Genomic DNA, 22,508 nt, shown 5'->3' on the forward strand with positions numbered 1-22,508 from the left:
AAAAACCAAATGAAACTGAAAAGTACAATAAACTGACTATCTTACAGTTATAAGAACTGTAAGTAAGACTCCTAGATGATACTGAGTAGAAAATACTAGATTATGTATATCAAGTAGATCCATGTAGGCTGATTAGTTGAGGTGCTCCTTACTGAGTATAAAATACTAGAAAATGTATATCAAGTAGATCCATGTAGGCTGATTAGTTGAGGTGCTGCCCTCTCCTGAGATCAATTATCTCCGCCATGGGGTTGTCTAGAATGGAGAGGTCGCAGACCAGGGCGTGGTCGCCGAGCACGACATAAGACGACTGCTCTATCAGTGGTGACTCCCTGGGAGCGTGGTTGGTGTCTTGATGGCCCGATGGACGAGGTATCAGGAGGTAGTGTAACATATATTTCATTGACCCTAACTGTTCTGGATGTGATATCGCAAGAAGGTTGGTCTCCCATACTTGTCATCCTTCCCTTCCTGGCAACATTTTCGCTGAAAACCTTGCCTTAGGTCTTTGAATCCACTCCAAATATGATGTAGAGATGTATGTATCTGTTTCACTTTGTCCCCTTGCCTTCTTGCCCTGTCCCTAAATACAAACATGAATCCTTCTTGTGGAAAACTGACCTTGGCACCCTTGGCTCCACCCCTTGGATGAACTCCATCCCTGGGAGTGCTCCATAAAAGCTTTTGGGGCAGCCCCAACTCGCTAGCAACTCTCATGAAACTCTCCCTTTTGGTTTGTCCAACACCAACCAGCTTCTGGGGGTCTTGATACATGCTGCATTTTCTCTCCTTGGATATGTGCTTTGATACCACTGTGACGTGCGGAAGCTTTGCGTAGTCTTCTTTCAGCCCTAAGCATTGCATAGGAACACTTGATGCAAGAACAATCAGCATAGACGTAGAATAGAGAGAGAGAGATGGCTGTATATTCAGTATATTCATAGAGTACAAAAGGTACAAGTTGTTGGCTGCCTTTACCAACCCCAAAAACCTAATCTAGACATCAAGTTCCTATTCTAGGACTGCCTCCAAGTGGGAGTGAGGTACTAAGAATGAATCATGGCGTAGCCTTCTATAGGCCCAAATATGCCCAGGAAGCTGGCCGACCAGCAGCAGGCCAAAAGACAAATCCATATATTTAAATATGCTGCCGACCTGCTCCATAAGCCTTCTCAGATCTGGCTGTCAGGATCTAAGCACTCTTGGCTGTGTTCTGTACACACTTGAACCTATGCTAGAGCCTAAATCTAGATGTTTATTTGCTGCCTATCAGGAATTAGCCTGGGATTAGCATGTCCATGTGCATGCACATGACATGAATATCCAAGTCTTTCACATGGAGCATTGTCGACTTTTGAGGTATGGGCAGCATAGGCAGCCAACAAAATTTCTAAAACCCCACCGAAATCTGGGTATCAAAGGTACAACAGGTACATCTAGCGCAACTAGTACAAACAAATACAGTTTGCAGGTACAACCGGTTCATCCATAAAGTGCATCCAGTATAAATACATGGTCCTGCAGGGGTGTACGGCAGTGACATCATCAGCAGGTACACCAAGTACAGAGGAGGTACAATCACCATGTCACCTGTACGGACAGGTACATCAGCAGTACGGCCAATCTATGGAATTGTGCAGGGCAGCAGCAGGCAGGTTCGGAACAGCAGCGCAAGAGTGGTTGGCATTGAGGCGAATATTCTCGATGCGCGAGAAAAAAGGCCATCTGTTTTTTTCTCCCAAGAAAAAATCCTTCTGTTAGTTAAAAGACAATCTGCCAAGGGGCATGTGTCAGTCTCCAGGGTCCAATGTCGGACAAGGGTTGTGGCCACTGATATGCGGCGATGTGCGAGCACGAGAGCTAGGCCACTTCCATCATCCTTATAGAAAAGTGTTGAGCCAGCTTCCACCTGCCGTGCAACTGCCCCCCAAGTAACGCTGTTGGTAGTGGCAGGGTCAGAAGTGAATAGGCAGTGGGGGTGCCGTCAATCTGTTGTGGAAGGATCCAACGCCTCAGTCTGGCCAAGTACTCAAAGAACGGGATTTGTGGTGTGGGTGGGTGGCTGGGGTGGGGGGGGGAGGGTTCGATTTGCCAGTTCCGCCCATGTAGGCCCATGATGCAGATTCTCTGGAGGGGAGTGGGAGTAGTGCCATCAAAACCCTATTGAGAGTGGGTGAGACTCCCGTGGGGACCAACCTCCATGCTGAATAAGGGTAGGCCTCCTACCAAGCCGAGAATCAGAAGGGAATCCTCTATCCTAGAGAATGAAGCCATCCAGGTGGTGTTGGGAGCGTTGGCAGAGGGGAGGAGTGAGAGGGGGGGCGGGGGGGGGGGGTTGTGGCTAAGTCGATGTCAGGGCACATGGTAGACTTGATTATCCCAAGATTAATATACACTATTTAAGGGAGGGTTGGCCATTCCGGCTCATTGTGCGTCTCTTGTCAAATCAACAAAGTACATCTTGTATTGTGTTTGTTGTCCATAAAATCTTATTGTATTTAAGTGTATTGATTAGCATTGTGTTCAACCAAACATTCCACACCGACTGGTGGAATTACGTCAACCCGTACAGGTTCGACTTCCCTGTCTGTACAGTCCCTTGCCATCAGCTGCCCTCGCCATCAACTGCCCGTACAGTCCTGCACAGATAGCTGTACATCCGTACAGGCCTGCTGTCTGTCCATACAGGCGTTGGCTATTTTCGTACAGCAGTTGACTAGTACCTGTTGCTGTTCCGTACAGCCTACAGCCGACCAGTACCTGCTGAATCACTTGGGTAAAATTTAAAGCTTTACATGTTTTGAAATTTGGGCGTTTTTCTGTGAAAGTTTTTCTGGAAGATACAGAGAGGTTTTCTTGCAAAGAAACTTCTACAGGCTTTTGCAAAGCTTTGGGTGCAGAAATTTTAGGCATTTTTTGGGCATTTTGGTACTGTGTGAGCCACTTTTGTTGCTCTACTCAGTCAGTGGTGCATTGTTTTGCACATTCAGAGGATTAAGAGTGCAAGCATATTTGGGTCAGTTGTATTCAGTGGAGTACAGTTGCTTTCAGGGTGGTTGTTTTTGGGTTTTTTGATACACAGGTACAACATTGTGCACTGGCATAATGGCAAATCAACAGCAGAGTGATGTGTTCACGTACTTGTCTAAGGAAGACAAGCTGGATGGCATGAATTACTCCTTGTGGAGTTTCATGCTGAGAAATGTGCTCGTGGCAAAAGGTCTTTGGGATTTTGTTAGTGGTGATGAACCACGTCCAGGTCCATTGGCTCTAGAGACTCCTTCCCAAGGGGGTGCTCGTGGAAGAGGACAACAGGCACAGGCACCGGTTCAGCCACAATCTGTTCAAAGAACAAATGCCCAGAAGACATGGGATGCCAAAGATGCACAAGCCTTATCACTTATTGCATTGTCAGTACAGAGGTCTATTATACCTCATATTCGTTCAGCTGGCTCTTCATGGAATGCATGGGTGACTTTGGAGCAGATGTATGCCGCTCGTAATGAGGCACGGATCTCATTTTTGAAAAGAGAGCTGGAAAACCAGAAGATGCATGAAGGAGATGATATGTCTAGCCACTTGAACAAGCTGCAGGATTTGAGAGAGCAACTCATCAATGTGGATGAGATTATTCCTGAGACACAGCTTGTATCCACCATCTTAAACTCTTTGCCAAGATCCTACTTGGCTTTTCATACCTCTTTGAACCTTAGCATGAGGAATGCTATTGAGCCCCTAAAGTATCAGGAACTTGTTGCTCTCTTGTTACAGGAAGAGCAAATCAGGAAGAACATGAACATGAACACAAGTGCTGAACAAGCATTTGTGACAGGTCAAAAAGGGAAAGGCAAGTTTCAGCCAAAGAGTTCAAATCAGAATTCAGGTGATGGTGGTTCATCTCAGGATACCAAGAAAGGTGATGGACAGCCCAAGAAAAGGACAAATGCCATTACTGTAGGAAGCCAGGTCACTACATCACAGAGTGTAGGAAGAGGATTGCCAAAGAGAAGGAGGAGGAGTCTGGGTTGTCTATAAAAGATACCTCTAAAGCTCCTCCAGAGACTACTTCCTTTGTTGAAGACAGGGATTACTGTTTCTACGCATGCAGTTATGATGCCTCTTGGTCTTCAAAGGCACTCAGTATGACTGAGCATGCATGTACTTGGTATTTTGATAGTGGTGCTTCAAAGCATATTACATCTCGCAGGGGGACTCTATCAGTTGGATGCATTTCAGCCAGTGGATCAGTCTGCTTATCATGCATTCACTCTTCCTCCAGCTATGGTTGATGCGGAGTTATGGCATGCTCGCATGGGGCATGTAAATTTTGGTAGTCTTATGCTTATGCAGCGACATAACATGTTGACAGACCTACCTCTTATGGAGAAGCCTCCAGATCACATATGTGAAGGATGTATTTTGGGAAAAATGCATCGGTTTTTCTTTCCACGTGATCAGGCTCTACGAGCAACTGCAAAGTTGCAGCTTATACACAGTGATCTTTGTGGTCCCATGCAGACGAAGTCATTAGGAGGTTGCTTCTATTTTGCTACATTTATTGATGACTTGTCTCGTATATGCTGGGTCTATTTGTTGACACGGAAATCACAGGTATATGATGCATTTTTGGCCTTTGTAGCACTTGCTGAAACAGAGTCAGGATGCAAGGTTAAGACCCTCCGTTCTGACCGAGGGAGGGAATATGTGTCACACATGTTGAATTCCTTTCTTGAGAGTAGAGGTATCAAGCATCAGTATACTACTCCTTATACTCCACAGCGAAATGGGGTTGCAAAAAGGAAGAATCGGTCACTCATGGAGATGGGCCAAATGTATGTTAAAGGCAAAGAAGCTACCACATGTCTTTTTGGGTGGAAGCTGTTATGTGTGCTTGTCATATTTTGAATCGATGTCCCACAAAGGCATTGGTTTCCATTACTCCTTTTGAGGCTTGGCATGGCCGCAGGCATTCGGTATCACACTTTCGTACTTTTGGGTGTCTTGCATATGCACACATATCCAAAGAGTTGAGGAGGAAGTTGGATGATAAAGCCACAAAATGTGTTTTTGTTGGGTACAGCCGTGAGAGCAAGGGCTACTGGTTATATGACCCACTGTCCAAGAAGATATTCACTAGTCAGGATGTGATTTTTGACGAAAAATCAGAATTATCCATGGCTAGTTATGATGCAAATCAGGCTGAAAATGATGTGTTTGAAGGCCTACTACCTATGGAGTTTCATTCCATAGTTGGTGATCCAATCCCTGAGGGTGCAAGGCAGCCAGCTAATCATGAAGGTGGTGCAGAAATTCAGCAGGAGATTGAGCCAGAAGTTGAGCCAAATATGGGGCAACAGGCTCCACAGGTCAGACATATACCTAGATGGTATTTGAGGACATTACAGGACAGCCATCTAGATGCTCCTCTTGCTAGCCGTACTCGTAAGGAGACATGGACCAATGAGCATGCACACATCATGGATTAGGTTTTGCAGAACATGGTCATGAAGGGAAAGTATGCAGGCTGAAAAAGGCCTTGTATGGCTTGAAACAAGCTCCACGAGCTTGATATGCAAAGATAGATACTTTCCTGCTCACTCAAGGCTTTGTGAACAGTCCATCAGAAGCCACTTTGTATGTAAAGAAAGAAGAGAAAGATCTGCTGGTCATCAGTCTTTATGTGGATGATCTTTTGCTCATGCAAAGTTTATGTACATCAGCCCATAGGTTTTGCAGAACATGGTCATGAAGGGAAAGTATGTAGGCTGAAAAAGGCCTTGTATGGCTTGAAACAAGCTCCACGAGCTTGATATGCAAAGATAGATACTTTCCTGCTCACTCAAGGCTTTGTGAACAGTCCATCAGAAGCCACTTTGTATGTAAAGAAAGAAGAGAAAGATTTGCTGGTCACCAGTCTTTATGTGGATGATCTTTTGCTCATGGGATCAAATGATGACAAAATTGCAGCTTTTAAACTGGGAAATGTCCAGGCTGGTGACATCATCCGTAGCTTCTTAAAAGTTGTCCGCAACTTTAAGCTTCAAGCTATATCTCCAAGATATAATCATGCCCCATTAAGTGGGCAAGACGAGAGTCTCAAAAACTTTAAGAATCATAAATAGATGAGACAAAATAAATCTCCATAATATTAATATCAAAAGCATGTCCCAAATAAATGGGCGAGACAAAAATAGTCCCCCAAGTCTAGATATCATAAAGAAATACCAATATCCATGAATATATCTTGGACATGGTCGTAAAAGCCAACCATGTCTCCATGGATAATAACATATCCCGGTCATGGTCGTAAAAGCCAACCATGTCTCCATGGATAATAACATATCCCGGTCATGGTCGTAAAAGCCAACCATGTCTCCATAGATAATAACATACTAGATATGGGCACAAGAGTCAACCATATCTCCAAACATGGGATGTAAAAGCCAAATCTGTAATCCATAAGATCCATGACACCTTATAATCAAATAACAAACAGGCTCAAGGCAAGTGCCAATCCACATGATACTTGGCGTAGACATAAGTCCCATGCCAACCAGGTATCATGTCCACTCTACCACTTGCACTCCGTGTTGGTACTCTAACCACACACCTTGGATGAGAGGTGGGCTTAAGTAATAAGATAAAACAATCACTCGAGTCTTGTAGGTATAGATAGCCTAGTGTTCCATAAGCATTTTTGCTACACATAGTTTATAGGCATTTCGGCTAGGTGTAGAAATCTAGAGAGAAATCCTCGAGCCATGAGATAACCATGAGTTTCATGAGTCCAATGCATCCCAAATAAAGGAAGTCAAAAAGAATAATCCATCCCAGTAAAAGGTAATCCATAAACATAATCCGTACACGTGAGGATGGATCCAAATCCCTAGAAAAGAAGTCCAGGAATCCATAGACCTGTATACCATACTTGCATAAGGAAGTCCAACAATGCATGGGGAAGATCCATAATCCAAAGGAAGTCGTCCATAAAGAAGCTCCGTAACCAATGGATGTCCATAACCAAAGATATCTACAAGGAAACTCCATTCCGAAACAAGTATACACCGTAAAACCACTATATGAGATTGGCATACCAAACAATGTATAGAAAGAGCGCTTAGGCACAAGTCCCCAAAGTACCCTTCCTCCATCACATATCATGGACTACGTGACACATTGACATGGTATCCCTTGCCAATTGGCCTTACAGGTATACACGCATATACTGAACCAACCAAGTTCCCGTTCATGAAGTTGTACCAAAGGATGTTTCTAGGCTAGTGCACGAAGTATGAGACCCAATGGAAAGCCAATCCTCTAGACGTTGACGTTTCCAGGCAAGTACACGAGGTACCAAACCTAGTGAAAAGCCAATCCTCTAGGCGTTTCCGGACATGTACACATCGGCACAAGTCTCAGTAGAAAGCCAAGTCCACTAGATATTCTGGGGATGAAAACATCAAGTTCCAACGGAACATCTAATCCCAAACATGACATTTTGGGCATGAACACATCAAGTCCTAGTGGAAGATCATGTCCATGACAGGCGTCAATCCCATGCATAAGCATAAACTAATAGCCATGGACGCCAGTCCAATGCATACACATAGTCAGAATAGCAATGAAACGTGTTTCCAACGTTTAGGAAACGTGTATGAAACGTCTACACGCTTCGTACACAGGAAACGTGGTTTCAAACAAAGTTTATTTAAAAACCTAAAAACAAAAAACGTATGGCACGGGTTGCATCGTTTTCCACAAACGAATTTGAAAGTACACCCACGTTGAGTACCCGCCACCTTGATTCTTGAGAACGTCGACCTCTGGCATCTACACTCTTGGGACCAAGCGAAGGTGACCCTGTCACCCTTGGGCCTTCACCCACTCTCTTCTTGTTCTTGCCTGCAGCATCTCAGAGGTTAGTGATCGATGTGAGCGATGACGTTGAGAGCACGCAGGTGTCGCAAGTTGCAAGCTCAAGGTCCTTGCCAACAGCTAAGAGAAGTGCTCTTCCTCTATTGAAGCGAGGAGATATGAGAGAAGCCATGCAAAAGGCAGCTATGAACGAGGCAACTAGGAAGGTCACGAAGTTGTTTGTGCAATGTGCATTATCTTTTCATATCACTCGGACTCCTTGATGGAAGTCAGCCATGCGTGCCATCTCTTGCATTGGGTGTGAGTGGGAGGGTCCAAACTATGAGACATTGCGCACCAAGGAGCTTCGCTATGAGAAGGAAGCTTTGACAAGAAAGCTGGAGCCTTTGAAGGCAACGTGGGAGAAGTATGGATGTACCTTGCTTTGCAATGGATGGTAAGATGTGAGAAAGAGGAATATATACAATATTTTGGTTTCTTCTTACAAAGGAACCATGTTTCTCCGTGCCATAGATGCATCAACTGCAGGGACTGGTTACAGGTGCATTTATATGGTCTCACTTATGCCAAACAATCAATGAAATAGGTGCAATCAACATCGTGCAGGTCATTACAGATAATGGGTCAAACTGTGTGGCCATGGGGAGGATGCTTGAGGAGAAGTTCTCCACAATAGTTTGGACACCTTGTGCCACACATAGCTTGGACCTCATGATTGAGGATGCTTGGGTGTCTCATATTTTCTCTGCGGCATCAAGCATGGCCAATTTTGTTTGCAAGAGACCCAAGGTTTTGAGTACGTACAGGGCAAATAGTGACCTTGAGCTTCTAAAGCCTTCGAAGACAAGGTTTGCGTTATGTTCTTAGTATTGGAGAGGCTTGTCAGAGTACGACATGACTTGCTGTGTATAGTTGTTTTCCGTGAGTGGCAACAATGGGAGGATAAGAATGATCCTAAGGCATTGGCTTTCTGTCTCATGGTCATGAGAGATGCTTGGTGGGAGGATGCAACTTATGTACTGCATTGTTTAGAGCCAGGTACTCATTCTTAGCAATTGCCCACGGCTAAAGAATATTTATAACTTTATGTTTTCATTCTCTCTAAGCTTTGTTACACTTGGATTTTCTTATAAAGGGTCCAGGATCTGAAAGGCATATGGAACCAACGTTGGATTGGTTTCACAGGCCCATCCATGCCGTTGCCATATTCTTCATCCTCTATGGAGGAGAGAGGAGCAGTATGTGAACAGAGAATTAGAAGATGGATGGACATCCTACATGAGCAGGCTTGTGGGAGATGACGATGATTTGCTCTTGAATGTGGAGGATGAACGTCTTCTATTCCGCAATTGAAGCGGTGTTTTTGGGTCGCGCACTGCAAAGAGAGAGGAGACTTAGTTGCAGCCAGTTTCTTGGTGGGAGAAATAAGGCATTGAGGCACCTTCCTTGGTAAGACTCCGGACTCCGGACTCGGGATTTAGCCCCAATAGTCCTATAATATGAGCACTGAGGATGTCTATCTTGTTTCCTTTCAGAGACGGATAGCTATGCGAGTTCTCTCTCAGGACTGCTTCGGGCCTTGTGAGAGAAATTGGAGTACATGGGCCTTACTCCATACCAAGAAGGGAAACAGACTGTCCACAACACAGTTGGAGAGGTTAGTCTTTTGCCACTGCAATCTACGATTGCTTGAGCAAAAGGACTACCCCATAGAGCCCTGCCAAGTCAACCCAAACAAGATAGATCTACATCACAAAGTGCAATGAGCTACCCGATATTCCACAGGAGGAGAGGGATATATACACCATGCTCTATGAGGAAATCAGTGCTCCATCTCGCGGCACACGATTTCAGGCAAGAGCTTCAGCTGGTGTCAGCACTTCACATGCACCTCCACCTGATGAGGATGCATTTCAAGAGTCTTCTGGGAGTGACACTAGTAGTGAGGATGAGGCTGATGATATTGATGATACGGATGAGGATATGGATTTGGTTGAGGGCAAGGACGATGATGAGTCTTGACTCTTGAGTCTTCTGTTGTAGGAATCAGGACTCAGGATTCAAGATTTCATTTACAGTTGGACTTGTGTGATTTACATTTATCTTTACTCTAGTCTCTTCATGAATCATGTGACATGGTTTATCGTTGATGACTCAGGAGTGCAGGGATTTCATTTACATGATTCATATGTAATCTTGTTTGAGTCATTATTCGTCTATGCTTTTGCTTAGTGCTATAATCATTGTAGTCTGTTGAATGTTCATTTATGCAGCATGCTTTTGTATACAATGATGAATCATGATCAATCTGTGTTTGCTATGCCTCATGTATGAGTCATGACATTAGTCATACATGTATAAATTTCCACAGTAATTTTTTAGTCCGAACGAAACCCGTTTCTTACATTTTACTAAACTCGTACGAAACCCGTTTCATACCTCCTGTTTCAGAAACGCCCGGCAACTATGCACATAGTGAGAAAATCATGTACATCAACACAGTTCCAGTGAACTCACCAAAGTATGAAGTCTTTCGATCATAGTACTATCGTGTTGTAAGACAACTACCGTGCGTGTCCCATACCACACAAAATATTGGTTTCTAAAGCTGGAAATCCGTAGACCCATACTGACATGGTCAATGGAAATGAGTTGTCATACCAAACCATTACCATAACTGCGTACTGGCCACACACCTTGGAGTAGAGGTGGACTTATAGTTTATCAAAATTTCGGTCGTCGATAGAAAAATCCGTAAAAGCATCATATCCATGAGATATCCAATTCTTCTCTATAAACTCGGAGAGATTCGTCTATAGAAATTGCTTACAAAGCCCAATATCTATATAAATCTCGTCCAAGAAAGAAAGAAATCCAAATAATCCATGAATGTCGTCCATAGTTCAAATAACAATCGCTTCCATAGAGTAATGCATCATATCCCATCCGTGGAAGGTCATAAGAAAGCATATAGACAAGGCATTCAAAAATCCCATGTTCCAATCTTGCAAGAAAAAGAATGGAATACTTAGCTTTCTTGGCCAGTTCGTCATAAAGCCCAATAGATGTATCTCCATACAAGTTGTGTTGAGCTTGATGAAATAATCCATGATATCAATATAGAAGAGAATACCCAACAGGCATAATAAAGCCAATTCATGGCTTCCAAGATAGATTCCATGAATCTACAAAGCCATAGACCATGTTGACTTATGCTCATGCTCTTGAAGCATGATTGCTCCCATAAGTGGATAGGGTGACTGTAATTAACTATACTAATAGTCAGTGGTTATACCCCAACAGGATTGTCTCCACACAAGAGTGTGAAAGAGCCAATGCTCTGGTACCTGATGGTTAATGTCAATAGTGCAGCCACACAAAAGTGAGGAGAAGAGGGAGAGATGATAATTAACAAGATGATCAACACAAGATTAAGGGGATTGTGGGAGTACAAGATGTAGTGGAAAGCAGAAATTCATTATACAAGTAGGTCCTTTTTATAGGAGAGACCTCATTACATATTCTAAGCATATGCTTGATTTGATGCCACCACATATGCTAAATAAGATTCCACCAAATATTCTAAGTATGATGCCACCACATATGCCTTTTAAGAGGTTGCTCCTACACGAGACTTATACATACTAGCGGTTGTTCACACACATTGGAACTGCTTTATTTAAGGCTTACATTCAGTGCTAGTTTACTCAACCACCTAGCACTTGTTTATTTCCACATTAATCACTATTAATATTTAACATTCCCCCCATAGTGATATTGTGGCTAGAAAGCCCAATCATCTTGGACTAGGTTTACTTTATCTTCTGGCTGCTGTGCTGCTTGCCGTTGGAGGTAGAGGAAGCAGAATTTGCAGAGTGTTCATCAGCCTTCAGCTTTGCAAGCCTCTTTCGACACTCTTCGATGCAGTGTCTTGGCTTGTGGCAGTAGTGACACTTTCCTTTCTTCTTCTTGGTGTCACCCTGTGACGAGTCCACTTGCCTTTGTCCCTGGAGAAGTAGGCTCCGTCTCCTTTGCTTGCACCACCCCTGGATCTTTTCTTCCTTGTCTGCTCCTCTTGGAGAAGTAATCCAACCAACTCCTCGAAGGATATAGGATTGCCTCCTTCTCTCATAGTTAGATTCAGAGAAGTTTGAAAACTTTGATAGAACTCAGGTAAGGAGTTAAGAACGGTGGTGATCAATTTCCTATTATCAACTACCTTATCTATATTCAGGAGCTGTTCTTTAAGGTTTCCTACCTTGGTAAGATGATCTGAAATGGAATCACCTTCGTTCATGGTCAAGTCATCCAGCTCTTGCATTAGGTACATGACTCGTGCTTCATTACGGGATTGGAAGGATCTGATGTGAGGTACAATCGAGCACTTGACTTAGAGAGCGATCATGGCCATTGATTGAGCATCACGGGCATCCCTCCGTCTTTGGTCTTCACTGGGTCCAAGAGGCGGTGCGGTGTTGTAATGTCTTACACAACTTGTGCCATAATCTGAGTCGCCCTTGATGTCGAGGCACCAGGAGTTGGTGCAATAGGACAAGGCTCTTGCCTCGTGACAATCTCCCATAGCCCCTTGGCAATTAAGAGATTCTTGACCATGAAACTCGATAACGAGTAGTTGGGACCATCAAGTCGATCTTCGGTTATCATGAAGGCACCGAATTCAGAAAGCTCAGTGGAAGCAGCTCTTTGTGTCATCCTCACAGTAGTATGAGATTTCCCAAAGTTGGAGAGAAAACTAGGAACGGAAAAGCCCCCCCTTGATGTGAGGTCTTGGGAAAATACGAGAAAAAAGAGACTTATGGGAGTGTGCACACAAAGCATTGAGATATGACGTGATTGAAGGTGCGATCGCTGTGTACTTGAATGAGTAAAAACAAGACTCCGGGAGTAGTGCACAAGAACAAGAGTGCCTATGGATGCGTCCACCTTAGAAAACTTCCCCTTATGAGGAAGAATCCCCAAATATGCAGCAGAGAGACCTTGAGTTTGACAATAAACGCATGAAAATGAAAGCCCCAAAAGAGGCTTGTACCTTTGCGAAGAAGTTGTTGGTTAGTTGAGTTTCTTCTTCCCTTTTTCCCTTCCTTAAGACACTTGCGGAGTTGGAGCCAAGAACAGAGGCTGGGCAGGTCGTAGAGCTGGCCGAGGCGGAGTTGAGCAGGGTGGCGCTGGCGCACGCAGTTGGCAAACAGGGAGGCGGTGGCAGTGGGACTGTGCGCACGACTAGCTGAGGCGAAGAAAGTTGGTGCAGCGGCTGTGACATGCGGGGACTGATCGATGCTTTGGTCTAGATGGCTAATGTGATGCTACAATGCTGAATCCAGCCCATGCCATGTGGTACATGCTGAAAACCTTCATTTAAATGCCTGAAAAATCCTGATGATGTTTATGATGCTAAAATGATGCCATGTCACTGCACACCTGAAGGGTGTGCACGTGACATTCCCCTCTGCTAAACTGTTGCTGGGTGGTAACCTGGCAACCTTCTGACTCTTTGTTGACCTTCCTCCAATGAGACTCTTGTCCCCTTTGACTTCTTCTGCCGGGACTGAGGTCAATGCTGGAGTGAGATCCCTGTGGGCCAAAGACTACTGAACTGCGGGAACTTCATGGCACAATGCTGCTAACCTGCAACCTGCAGATCTACCTGGAATACTTGAGTCACCCTTGACTTGCTTGTGGAGTCCTTTCACACACCATCTCCGTCGTTCCTGAACCTCTGAACCTCCTGAGGCGAATGTTGGAGCAAACTTCCCTCTTCTTCTGTGGAAGAGAACTCCCTGCTGCCAATTGAAGTCAAAAACTCCCTATTGCCAATTGAAGTCAAAAACTCCATTCACTCCTTTGATGATGGATGTCATTCTTCCCCAGAGAACTCATGGGTGAAACCTATAGGCCTTGCAGAATGCATGATGCTAGGTATGACTGCTAGGATGACTAAAATATTGATGCAAGCCTATATGCTATGCAAAATGCAGATGGATGGCTTACTAATGCATGCCTAAGGGAAGAACCCTAGGGATGGCTTCAGAATCTTGAGAATTGGATTTAGGTGTGCGGAAACGTGAAACATGATGACTGAATGACTTTAGAGAATGAACATGCACTGATTGCTAAGGCTGCCTACCCTATGCTCTGATACCAATGAACATGCACTGATTGCTAAGGCTGCCTACCCTATGCTCTGATACCAATGTGACATGCGGGGACTGATCGATGTTAAGCAACCTTGGATTAGTGCTAAACTTTACTTAAGAGATGATTAATTGAGATAGACACAAGACAGAAGAGTGTCAATGCAATGCAATGCAACTATATTAGATGAACTGAGTTACAATGAAGATCTATAAATAGATCTATGCTGTCCTAGATGAGATATCTAACTCGGGAAGAGTGAGATAAATGCGGGATGCTGATGTAGATGACTTATCTCTGCTCCAATGCTGAGGTCCATCCTTATGCTGCTGGTTTTCTTCTCTGTAGGAGTATGAGAGATGTCTTTATGCTGAAATCTGAAGATGAATGCTGAAGATGATGGATGCGTGGCTGAACTGTTGCTCCCAAGGCTTCCTGGAGGAGAAACGATGAAGAACACACTGTTGAATGCTGGAATGCTGTGAGGAATAGAGGCGCTTGCTTTATATAGCTCAAATAAGGCTGGTCGGCCAGCATACTGCTGTCGGTCGGCAACTTTGGACAAAATAAATGTAAAAATAGCATAAAATGCTATCTTGGCTGCAAATGCTGTTGGCTGCTGTCCAAACTCTGTCGGCTGCCTCCACAAGCCCCAAATGCTTTGGTCTAGATGGCTAATGTGATGCTACAATGCTTAATCCTGCCCATACCGTGTGGTACATGCTGAAAACCTTCATTTAAATGCCTGAAAAATCTTGATGATGTTTATGATGCTAAAATGATGCCATGTCACTGCACACCTGAAGGGTGTGCACGTGACAACGGCGGTTGGAGCTGGCGAGGCGGCTATCACAGGTAGAGGTGGTGCTGGACACTAGCGCCGCCCAGTTGGCCAGGAACGGCGGGCTTTGGATTGGCGGCAGTAGGTGGCTTTGGGGCGGCGGTGATGAGCGGCAGTTGGCGTATAATACTAGCTTTGATACCAATTGATGGCTAATGTCAATAGTGCAGCCACACAAACGTGAGGAGAAGAGGGAGAGAGGATAATTAACAAGATGATCAACACAAGATTAAGTGGATTGTGGGAGTACAAGATGTAGTGGAAAGCATAAATTCATTATACAAGTAGGTCCTTTTTATAGGAGAGACCTCATTACATATTCTAAGCTTATGCTTGATTTGATGCCACCACATGTGCTAAATAAGATTCCACCAAATATTCTAAGTATGATGCCACCACATATGTCAAATATGATGCCACCACATATGCCTTTTAAGAGGCTGCTCCTACACAAGAGACTTATACATACTAGCGGTTGTTCACCCACATTGGAACCACTTTATTTAAGGCCTACATTCAGTGCTAGTTTACTCAACCACCTAGCACTTGTTTATTCCCACATTAATCACTATTAATATTTAATAGTACCAATGTAACTTCCGGAGGGCCCGGGGGTTTCGCAAAACACTTGTCCATTAATGCAATTGAACACTAAAATTGGCCACAACCTTAAACGTATGCCACTTAATCCACATAACTGTAAAAGAGAGATATGCACAATTGACACCACATGGAGTGCGGACTGGGCTGCCCCCCCCCCCCCCCCCCAAAGAGTATTTTATTACCCAAGGAGAAAATATTATGTGCGAGCTTTGAGGGCCATAACTCTCCCCACCGGAGATGCTAGATTATCCATGTACAAATGCCATAACATAGCCCAACACAAGCCAACCATAAAATTCAGCCGGTACACAGGCTGTAGAAATGCCGAGCCAACAATATAATCCACATACATCCATGTGGGTACTGATTCTTCCCCAAAAACCACGGGTCTTCATGCAATAGAGTTGGTACAGCTCTACATTCAGCTAGTACAGTCCTCCATTCAGCCGGTACAACAAGTACATGGGCTAGTACAATAGGTACAATGGTTGGTACATCAAGTACAAGGGCTGTTACAACAAGTATAGTGGCTGGTACAGTAAGTACAAGGGCTGGTGCAGCTGATACAATGGTTGGTGCAGCAAGTACAAGGGTTGGAACAAGTACAATGGCTGGTACATCAAGTACAAGGGCTAGAACAGGAGGTACTGTGGCTGGTACAGTTGGTACAGGGGCTAGTTCAGTTGCTGGTACAGATGGTACAGGAGCTGGTGCAGCTTGTACAACCATTATAGGGGCTTAAGTATTTCTTCACGATGGAAGCCTTTAAAACAGTCCCCAACAGCCGATATATTTCATGGGCAGCGTGAGAGAGAGAGAAAGAAAGAAAGAAAGAAAGAAAGATATATTAACGTCTACGAGAGGCCAAAGTCGGCCTATGAGACAAAAAGAAATAATACAACTGTGTTCTTCCGGTCATCGGAAGAAAAGAGAGAAAAGAAAAGAGAGAGAGAGAGCTATAACGGTGATAGAGGCTAGTGTGAAGCAAGAGAGCCTCCCTAAATGAAGAGAGAGGGCTCCAATTTATAGATTTGGGGCTCCCATGAGTGAAAATGGAAAGATAGGCTACAATGACAAGCGGAGAGCCACACAATAGCTGAAGAGACAAGTGTGAGGCCATTGGTCTCACTTTGATCCACTTTCTAACGAGTGTTGCGATTGCGCAGATCTGTACATCCTCCCATCAGTTGCGGTAAGAGGTAGCCAGATATGGACCAGTGAGGAATGCACACCACCAGATCGGATATGTGAGCTTTGTCACACAGAGGCTGAGACACAGGAGCATTACGTATGTAGGTGCCCAGTATACTACCAGCTCCGGGGGAGATTCCAGTGTCTCTTCCATGATGGATTTGGTCCACTTTCTAGGGTAATGGACTACCATGATCATAGATGCTTAGGACTCTTCCTCTACAGCAGCCCCCACCGTATCACCTGAACCGAAGGGACATAGAGAATCCCTACTACACCACAGGCCAGCAGCAGCGAGGGGACTGAAGCAGAGGTAACTTACAGACTCCTTCCGGGCAGAGACTTTTAGAGCAGTCCCCCCTCCATCTGGATCCCATGCAGATACCTCTACATGAGTCCCCACCCTATCACCTGAACCCTAGGGGGGAGCAGTTGGAGCCTGATTGAGAGGAGTGCGATTCGACATAGCCACTGAGCTTTGTAGAGCACGATGCCCTTGCCCACAGCGGCATCGTCCACGACCCCAATACTTCAGGCAGATCGCGGCCATCATCGGAGGACCTTCTCTCGGCAGCTCAGTCCCACCACCCTGGGCACCATGCAGCAGCTCCCGATGAGGGGTAGAGGGCTATACGCTCTCAGTTCTAGTACCAGCTTTAGCTTTTCATTTTCAGTTCCTAGCATTTCCATTTTTTATGTAACACAGACATTGTATCACATGGACTTGACTTGATGTATTTTTTTGGTCTCAGGTCACTTTGGCCTTTTGAAGACATTAATATATCTATCTTTCTTTCTTGTCTCTCTCTCTCTCTCTCTCTCTCTCTCTCACACACACACACACACACACACACACACACATGCAAGCAAGCACAGAGCTTGCTTGTATTTTTGACGTCCAGTTTTCTCATGGATCATATGTATCATTTTTGGTTTACTAGACTTACCCTTTGGGCCTACTGGGAGTGATTCCTCTGCCTTTTTCGGTAGGGTTTTTGCTTCTGGACTTCCCAGACCAGCTCTGCCTGGGACTTTACTTGATGGTGCTCATCAGGCACATAGACTCGCTCTTTGGCAGATTGGAGGGACTCGTATATATGGTTTTTCTGCGTACTGTTTTCTTATATCTTGACTGTGTCAGTCTGCACCATCATAATTCTCGAGGTTCACCTTCCCCCTTTGTATACTGTGCTAATGCAGTTCTCTGCTGTAATCCGTCCTGCATGGCTGATTGATTTATCATGTACCTTTTGGGATTGTGGTCTCATATATGTGGATTTTTGGGTCAATCTCTGAAGCAAAAGAGCATGAACAGAGCAACCCGTAGAAGAACATTAACAGATAAATTGTTCTTTTCTGTCAGAGGAATTTCGTAGAGAGTATGGCTGGGTATTCCATCCTCTGCTATTTTCTTCAGGTAAATGATCTAACCGTACTTATTGTACTGCTTAATGGTTTATTAGTTGCACAGTTTGACAAATTATAGTTCTTTTTATCCTCTGCTTAGGTCAAGGATCGGCACAATGGGAATTTGCTCATCGATGAAGAGGGTCACATCATACATATTGATTTTGGCTTTATGCTCTCCAATTCTCCAGGTGGAGTAAACTTTGAGAGTGCTCCCTTCAAGCTCACTCGTGAACTACTGGAGGTACTGGTTTAATAATATGCACCGCTGGGTTTTTGTTGTTTTCTGAACATAAATATCAAGTTTTCTCCTTGCTTCCTTGATATTGCATTGTACAAACCAGGTCATGGATTCCGATGCCGAAGGAACTGCTAGTGAATTTTTTGACTATTTCAAGGTGGGTTTGTCTGGACTTTCTATGGACTTCTGCAAGCTTCCATGGAGGTCAGTTCTTAGGATTGCTAAAAACAGTTTGAATTTGCTGCAGGTTTTGTGCATACAAGGTTTTCTGACATGCAGAAAGCATGCTGAGCGTATCATTCTTCTTGTTGAAATGATGCAGGTGTGTGTTTATGATGTTTATACTGGCAGTTTTGTTCCTGTTGGGAAGTGTACACCATATAACTGTTGTAGGAATGAATTAACCAGGCATCCATGCTTGCATGTGTCCACATTCATGCACCCAGACACGGATCCACACGCCCAGGCACTATTTGTGCATGCACACACGCCAGGCAGCACAGGCATGCAGATGCTTGTAAGTGTGTAGAAAGTTGAGTGGTGAGGGTTTTACTGGTTTGAACATGGTTTGTTGCACAGGTGACACACAAATATATTCTCTCAGTTAGCACACATGTCTGTGTGGTTGCCACCGTGGGTTTCGAAGGATGAAGTGAGCTCATGAAAAGATGTTACCGTTGGTTGTTGCATGCCATGTATTGCCACAGGATTCTGGTTTTCCATGCTTTAAAGGTGGAGCAAAGACTATTCAAAATCTACGAAAACGCTTTTACCTAAGTTTGACAGAAGAGGTAATAAATTCTCTCATGGGAACTTGTTAGTGTGGTTATTCAAGGGTGTACTTTACCAGAATCTCAATGCCTCCTTGTAGGAATGTGTGACTCATATCTAGCCAGAAGGATCATAAATTTTGTTTTGTTCTGAACAGCAATGTGTTTCACTGGTGCTCTCCCTCATTAGCAACAGTTTGGATGCTTGGAGAACACGGCAGTATGACTACTATCAGCGTGTACTTAATGGCATTCTTTGATGCTATGGCTTCTTGTCGTCTGCAATATTCTTTGTGTTGGTTCTCTTCTCAAAAGCTTTCTCAGTTCCTTCCCAAGTCTTAGATACTCAGGTGTACCTGAGTAAATTGTATTCTATGAGTGAGAGATCCACCTTGCATAGGCATACAAGCTCTTGATTATTTGGCCTCAATGTTGTCAAAGCCAGAGCTTCAGTTTCACAATGGCAGGTGACAAGTTTTCAACGTGCATTGGAAGAGGTGTGCTTTCAAGAGGAGACTTTTGAGAGCATGTGGCCAGTGTTTGAGATCTGGCATTGTCTCCATTTGATTGCAGCTATGTAACATGTAAAGTTCTTTCAATGTGTAAAGGACCATCAATTTTGGTTGGTGTAAAGTGCGTGTTGGTTGGTGTAAAGTGCGTGCTGTCCATGAATCCATGAAGTGAGAATATTAATGGTCAAAATCCTGGGCTTCCTTACGACGATTGTGGAAATTTAAGCGCTTAACCATTTCTTTGCTCTTGACTAGTTTGGTGAGCATTTAGGAATCACCCAATGCCTATTAAGGAATAGAATGTTTTACGTAGGGATGACTAGTAGACATAATTGGAGGACAGGAATGGGCTCTGGCTTGCTTCTATAGACACCAAAGAAGGGTCTCCCCATTGAACGATGTGTTTCTATAAGCCATGGAGATTGCGAGTGATGCATGGCTACACACACGTCTCATGCCATGAAGATCGCCGTTAGCTAGTTGAGAGCATCATGCCCCCTTGAGACCGAGATAGAGATTAGCAAGGGAGATTGGTATCTTGATTATCTTTGTCAGGAGTAATGCATTACAGTGATACTCACTAGAGTGTAGTCACCATAGAGATAGACTATTGAGATAGAACACCAGATAGATCATCATAATTTTCTGTTAGCTTCCCTATGTGATTTTGACAGATACTCAGTCCACGCAACATTAGAGGTCACGAGATTCAAGATAAGGCACCTATCCAGATTCGCATATCTAAAGTCACTAGGGATTGTGCACAATCCCTTGAAAGGTCTAGACGCTTTTTGCCTGTCCCCAAGTCGAGATTTGGGAGAGATGACACACAGAAACCCGTCTCCAGGCCAACTCCCTATGTAGCGAACACTACCTCCATTTATAATGTCATAGAGAAGGATGACGCATTGACATGTGAGGTTTTTTTGTGCTATTTCCATTATGCAAACAGGGTCTAACGTAGTATGTTGACCCTATTTAACAACACAGTATGCCATGGTGTCAAGCATGGAAGGATACATTCAAAGACCAACGGTAGGAGAGAGGTATCACTAGAAAGAGGAGGCAAGCAATTATGAAAAAGACAAGTTTAAGGTAAGTAAAAGGGTTTAAGCCGAGTTTAAATTCAACTGTGAGGAGAAAGTAGAGATGGTTTTACTCCAAGGCATCTTAGCGCAGAGGAGGAAATGAGTTTGGTTAAGGATGTGCTTGATTCCACTATACTTTGTACAAAAAAAAAAGGCTTTGCATCTCAAAGTTGTGTGCAAAAAAACAAATATAGTAGTAAAAGTAATCTTGTGTACTTCAAAATTAGAAACCCAAAGGCCGCAGATAGAACTCATTGGGTGGATAAAAGAGATTCGGAGATTGGGGAACAGAGGAAGTAATATATTTGGGCAATTATTCTTTGGTGGTGACCCAACTTTGATGTGCAACAAGCAAGAGTGGATGAAATGCCATGTTGGGTTGAAATACACGCCTCCCAAACGCGTTGACGAAAGTGGCTCACGAGGAAATTTTTTTTGCTCTAAAAACAATGTTGGAAAAGCAAGTAGATATAAATCTAGTTTCACTTGTAGAGCATGCGTGCCAATTCAATCTACAAAAAGGATGAGTCTCACTCTTGATTTTAACAATTCAATCTACAAAAAGGATGAGTCTCACTCTTGATTTTAACGTAAGAGTTATAGCTATATTTTTCCTCACGAATCAACCTAAACCTTTTTGTTATTATGGAGGGCTTAAACATTATGCAAAGGAGTTCCCACACAAAAGGGAAATACCCAAAAAACAGGAGGGGACCATCCATGCTTCCTTGCCCTTCGGCCCGGGGAAATGAAAAGAAGTTAAAAACAAAGAAAGAGCTACCCCTAAGCCCTTGACCACCAGACCCCCAATTCTACACCTCAATGCATTTGCACATTTAAGGGTGGTAGGAAGGAGACATGGAATCAAGAACATTGGTGAAAGGGGGAGGGGAGGAACTGTAAGAGGGATAATTGAAATTGCTTAGTTGTATGCATCAACATTTGACGATCAAGCTAGGTGGTGTTGGGTACAAGGTTCAATTCAAAGGTCTCCTCTAATCGAAGTGCAATATTTATGCTCCTAACAAGGAGACACAGAGGCAAAGATGAAGGGGAAGAGTTACATGCTACACACATGGAGTACAACTTTTTATGTGGAGAATTCAATATACCATGAACATAGATGTGGACAAGGAACATGGTAGTGGGAGTGAAGCAGCTTGGTGGAATGCTTTTATTCTTAAAAAACCAAACGGCAAAGACAATTGTTTCACTTGATCCAGTAATCAAAAACACAATCTAATCCGAGCCTAGCTACACAACATCTATATTGAAATAGTGTTGGAAATTGAGTTGATAGAAGCTTTTCTAGATATGGCATTGGGTGACTCAAACCTGGTAAGCAAAACAGGGAAGAGGTACATTAGATATTTCCTAGCTACACAACATCTATATTGAAATTGTGTTGGAAATTGAGTTGATAGAAGCTTTTCTAGATATGGCATTGGGTGACTCAAACCATGTAGTTATATTCAATTAGAACCTAATCTCTGAAGTCATATCCTGGTTTCAAAATCAAACTGGGATGCACTCACATGTGAAATCAATTGTTTACAAATATTGTATTTTATTGCTTTACATTTTGATTTATTGTTAATCTCGTTTCATAACACTACTTACGTCGTAATCCCATGATTTCCTTTGTTTTGTTTTGTTTTGTTTTTTGTTTTTTTTCATAAGCATAATTTAACTTTGTATGCTATTGAGCTATCAACACAATAAACATATCATTTAACTCAGCTTTAAATGCTTAATATTTGTGAGAGTGATAACAAAGGGGGACTGGTTTTGAGTCTTGACGCTTTGCTTACCTTAAAGCCAGAATCA

The 22,508-nt window shown here is 43.6% G+C and overlaps 1 protein-coding gene across 5 annotated transcripts in view; it reads left to right on the forward strand.

The window, feature by feature from the left end:
* LOC147605545 (phosphatidylinositol 4-kinase beta 1-like) overlaps positions 1-19,714 on the forward strand; it is a 52,698-nt gene extending 32,984 nt beyond the window's left edge. For 2 of the 5 annotated variants that reach the window (XR_015265174.1, XR_015265175.1), the window contains exons 11-16: positions 18,027-18,080; positions 18,171-18,314; positions 18,415-18,468; positions 18,559-18,633; positions 18,891-19,102; positions 19,240-19,714. Coding sequence is in view for 2 of the 5 variants with exons in the window: in XM_086793552.1 (XP_086649678.1) it covers positions 18,027-18,080; positions 18,171-18,314; positions 18,415-18,468; positions 18,559-18,633; positions 19,019-19,102; positions 19,240-19,341 (513 nt within the window). In the remaining 3 variants the exon portion in view is untranslated. The remainder of the gene's footprint in view (positions 1-18,026; positions 18,081-18,170; positions 18,315-18,414; positions 18,469-18,558; positions 18,634-18,890; positions 19,103-19,239) is intronic. The other 3 variants (XM_086793552.1, XM_086793553.1, XR_015265176.1) reach the window with 2 other exon arrangements.
* The last annotated feature ends 2,794 nt before the right edge of the window (positions 19,715-22,508 follow it).

Source organism: Cibotium barometz, chromosome 59, assembly GCF_041138505.1.
Source record: "Cibotium barometz isolate CiBa-2024 chromosome 59, ASM4113850v1, whole genome shotgun sequence".
In the NCBI taxonomy this organism is placed as follows: domain Eukaryota; kingdom Viridiplantae; phylum Streptophyta; class Polypodiopsida; order Cyatheales; family Cibotiaceae; genus Cibotium; species Cibotium barometz.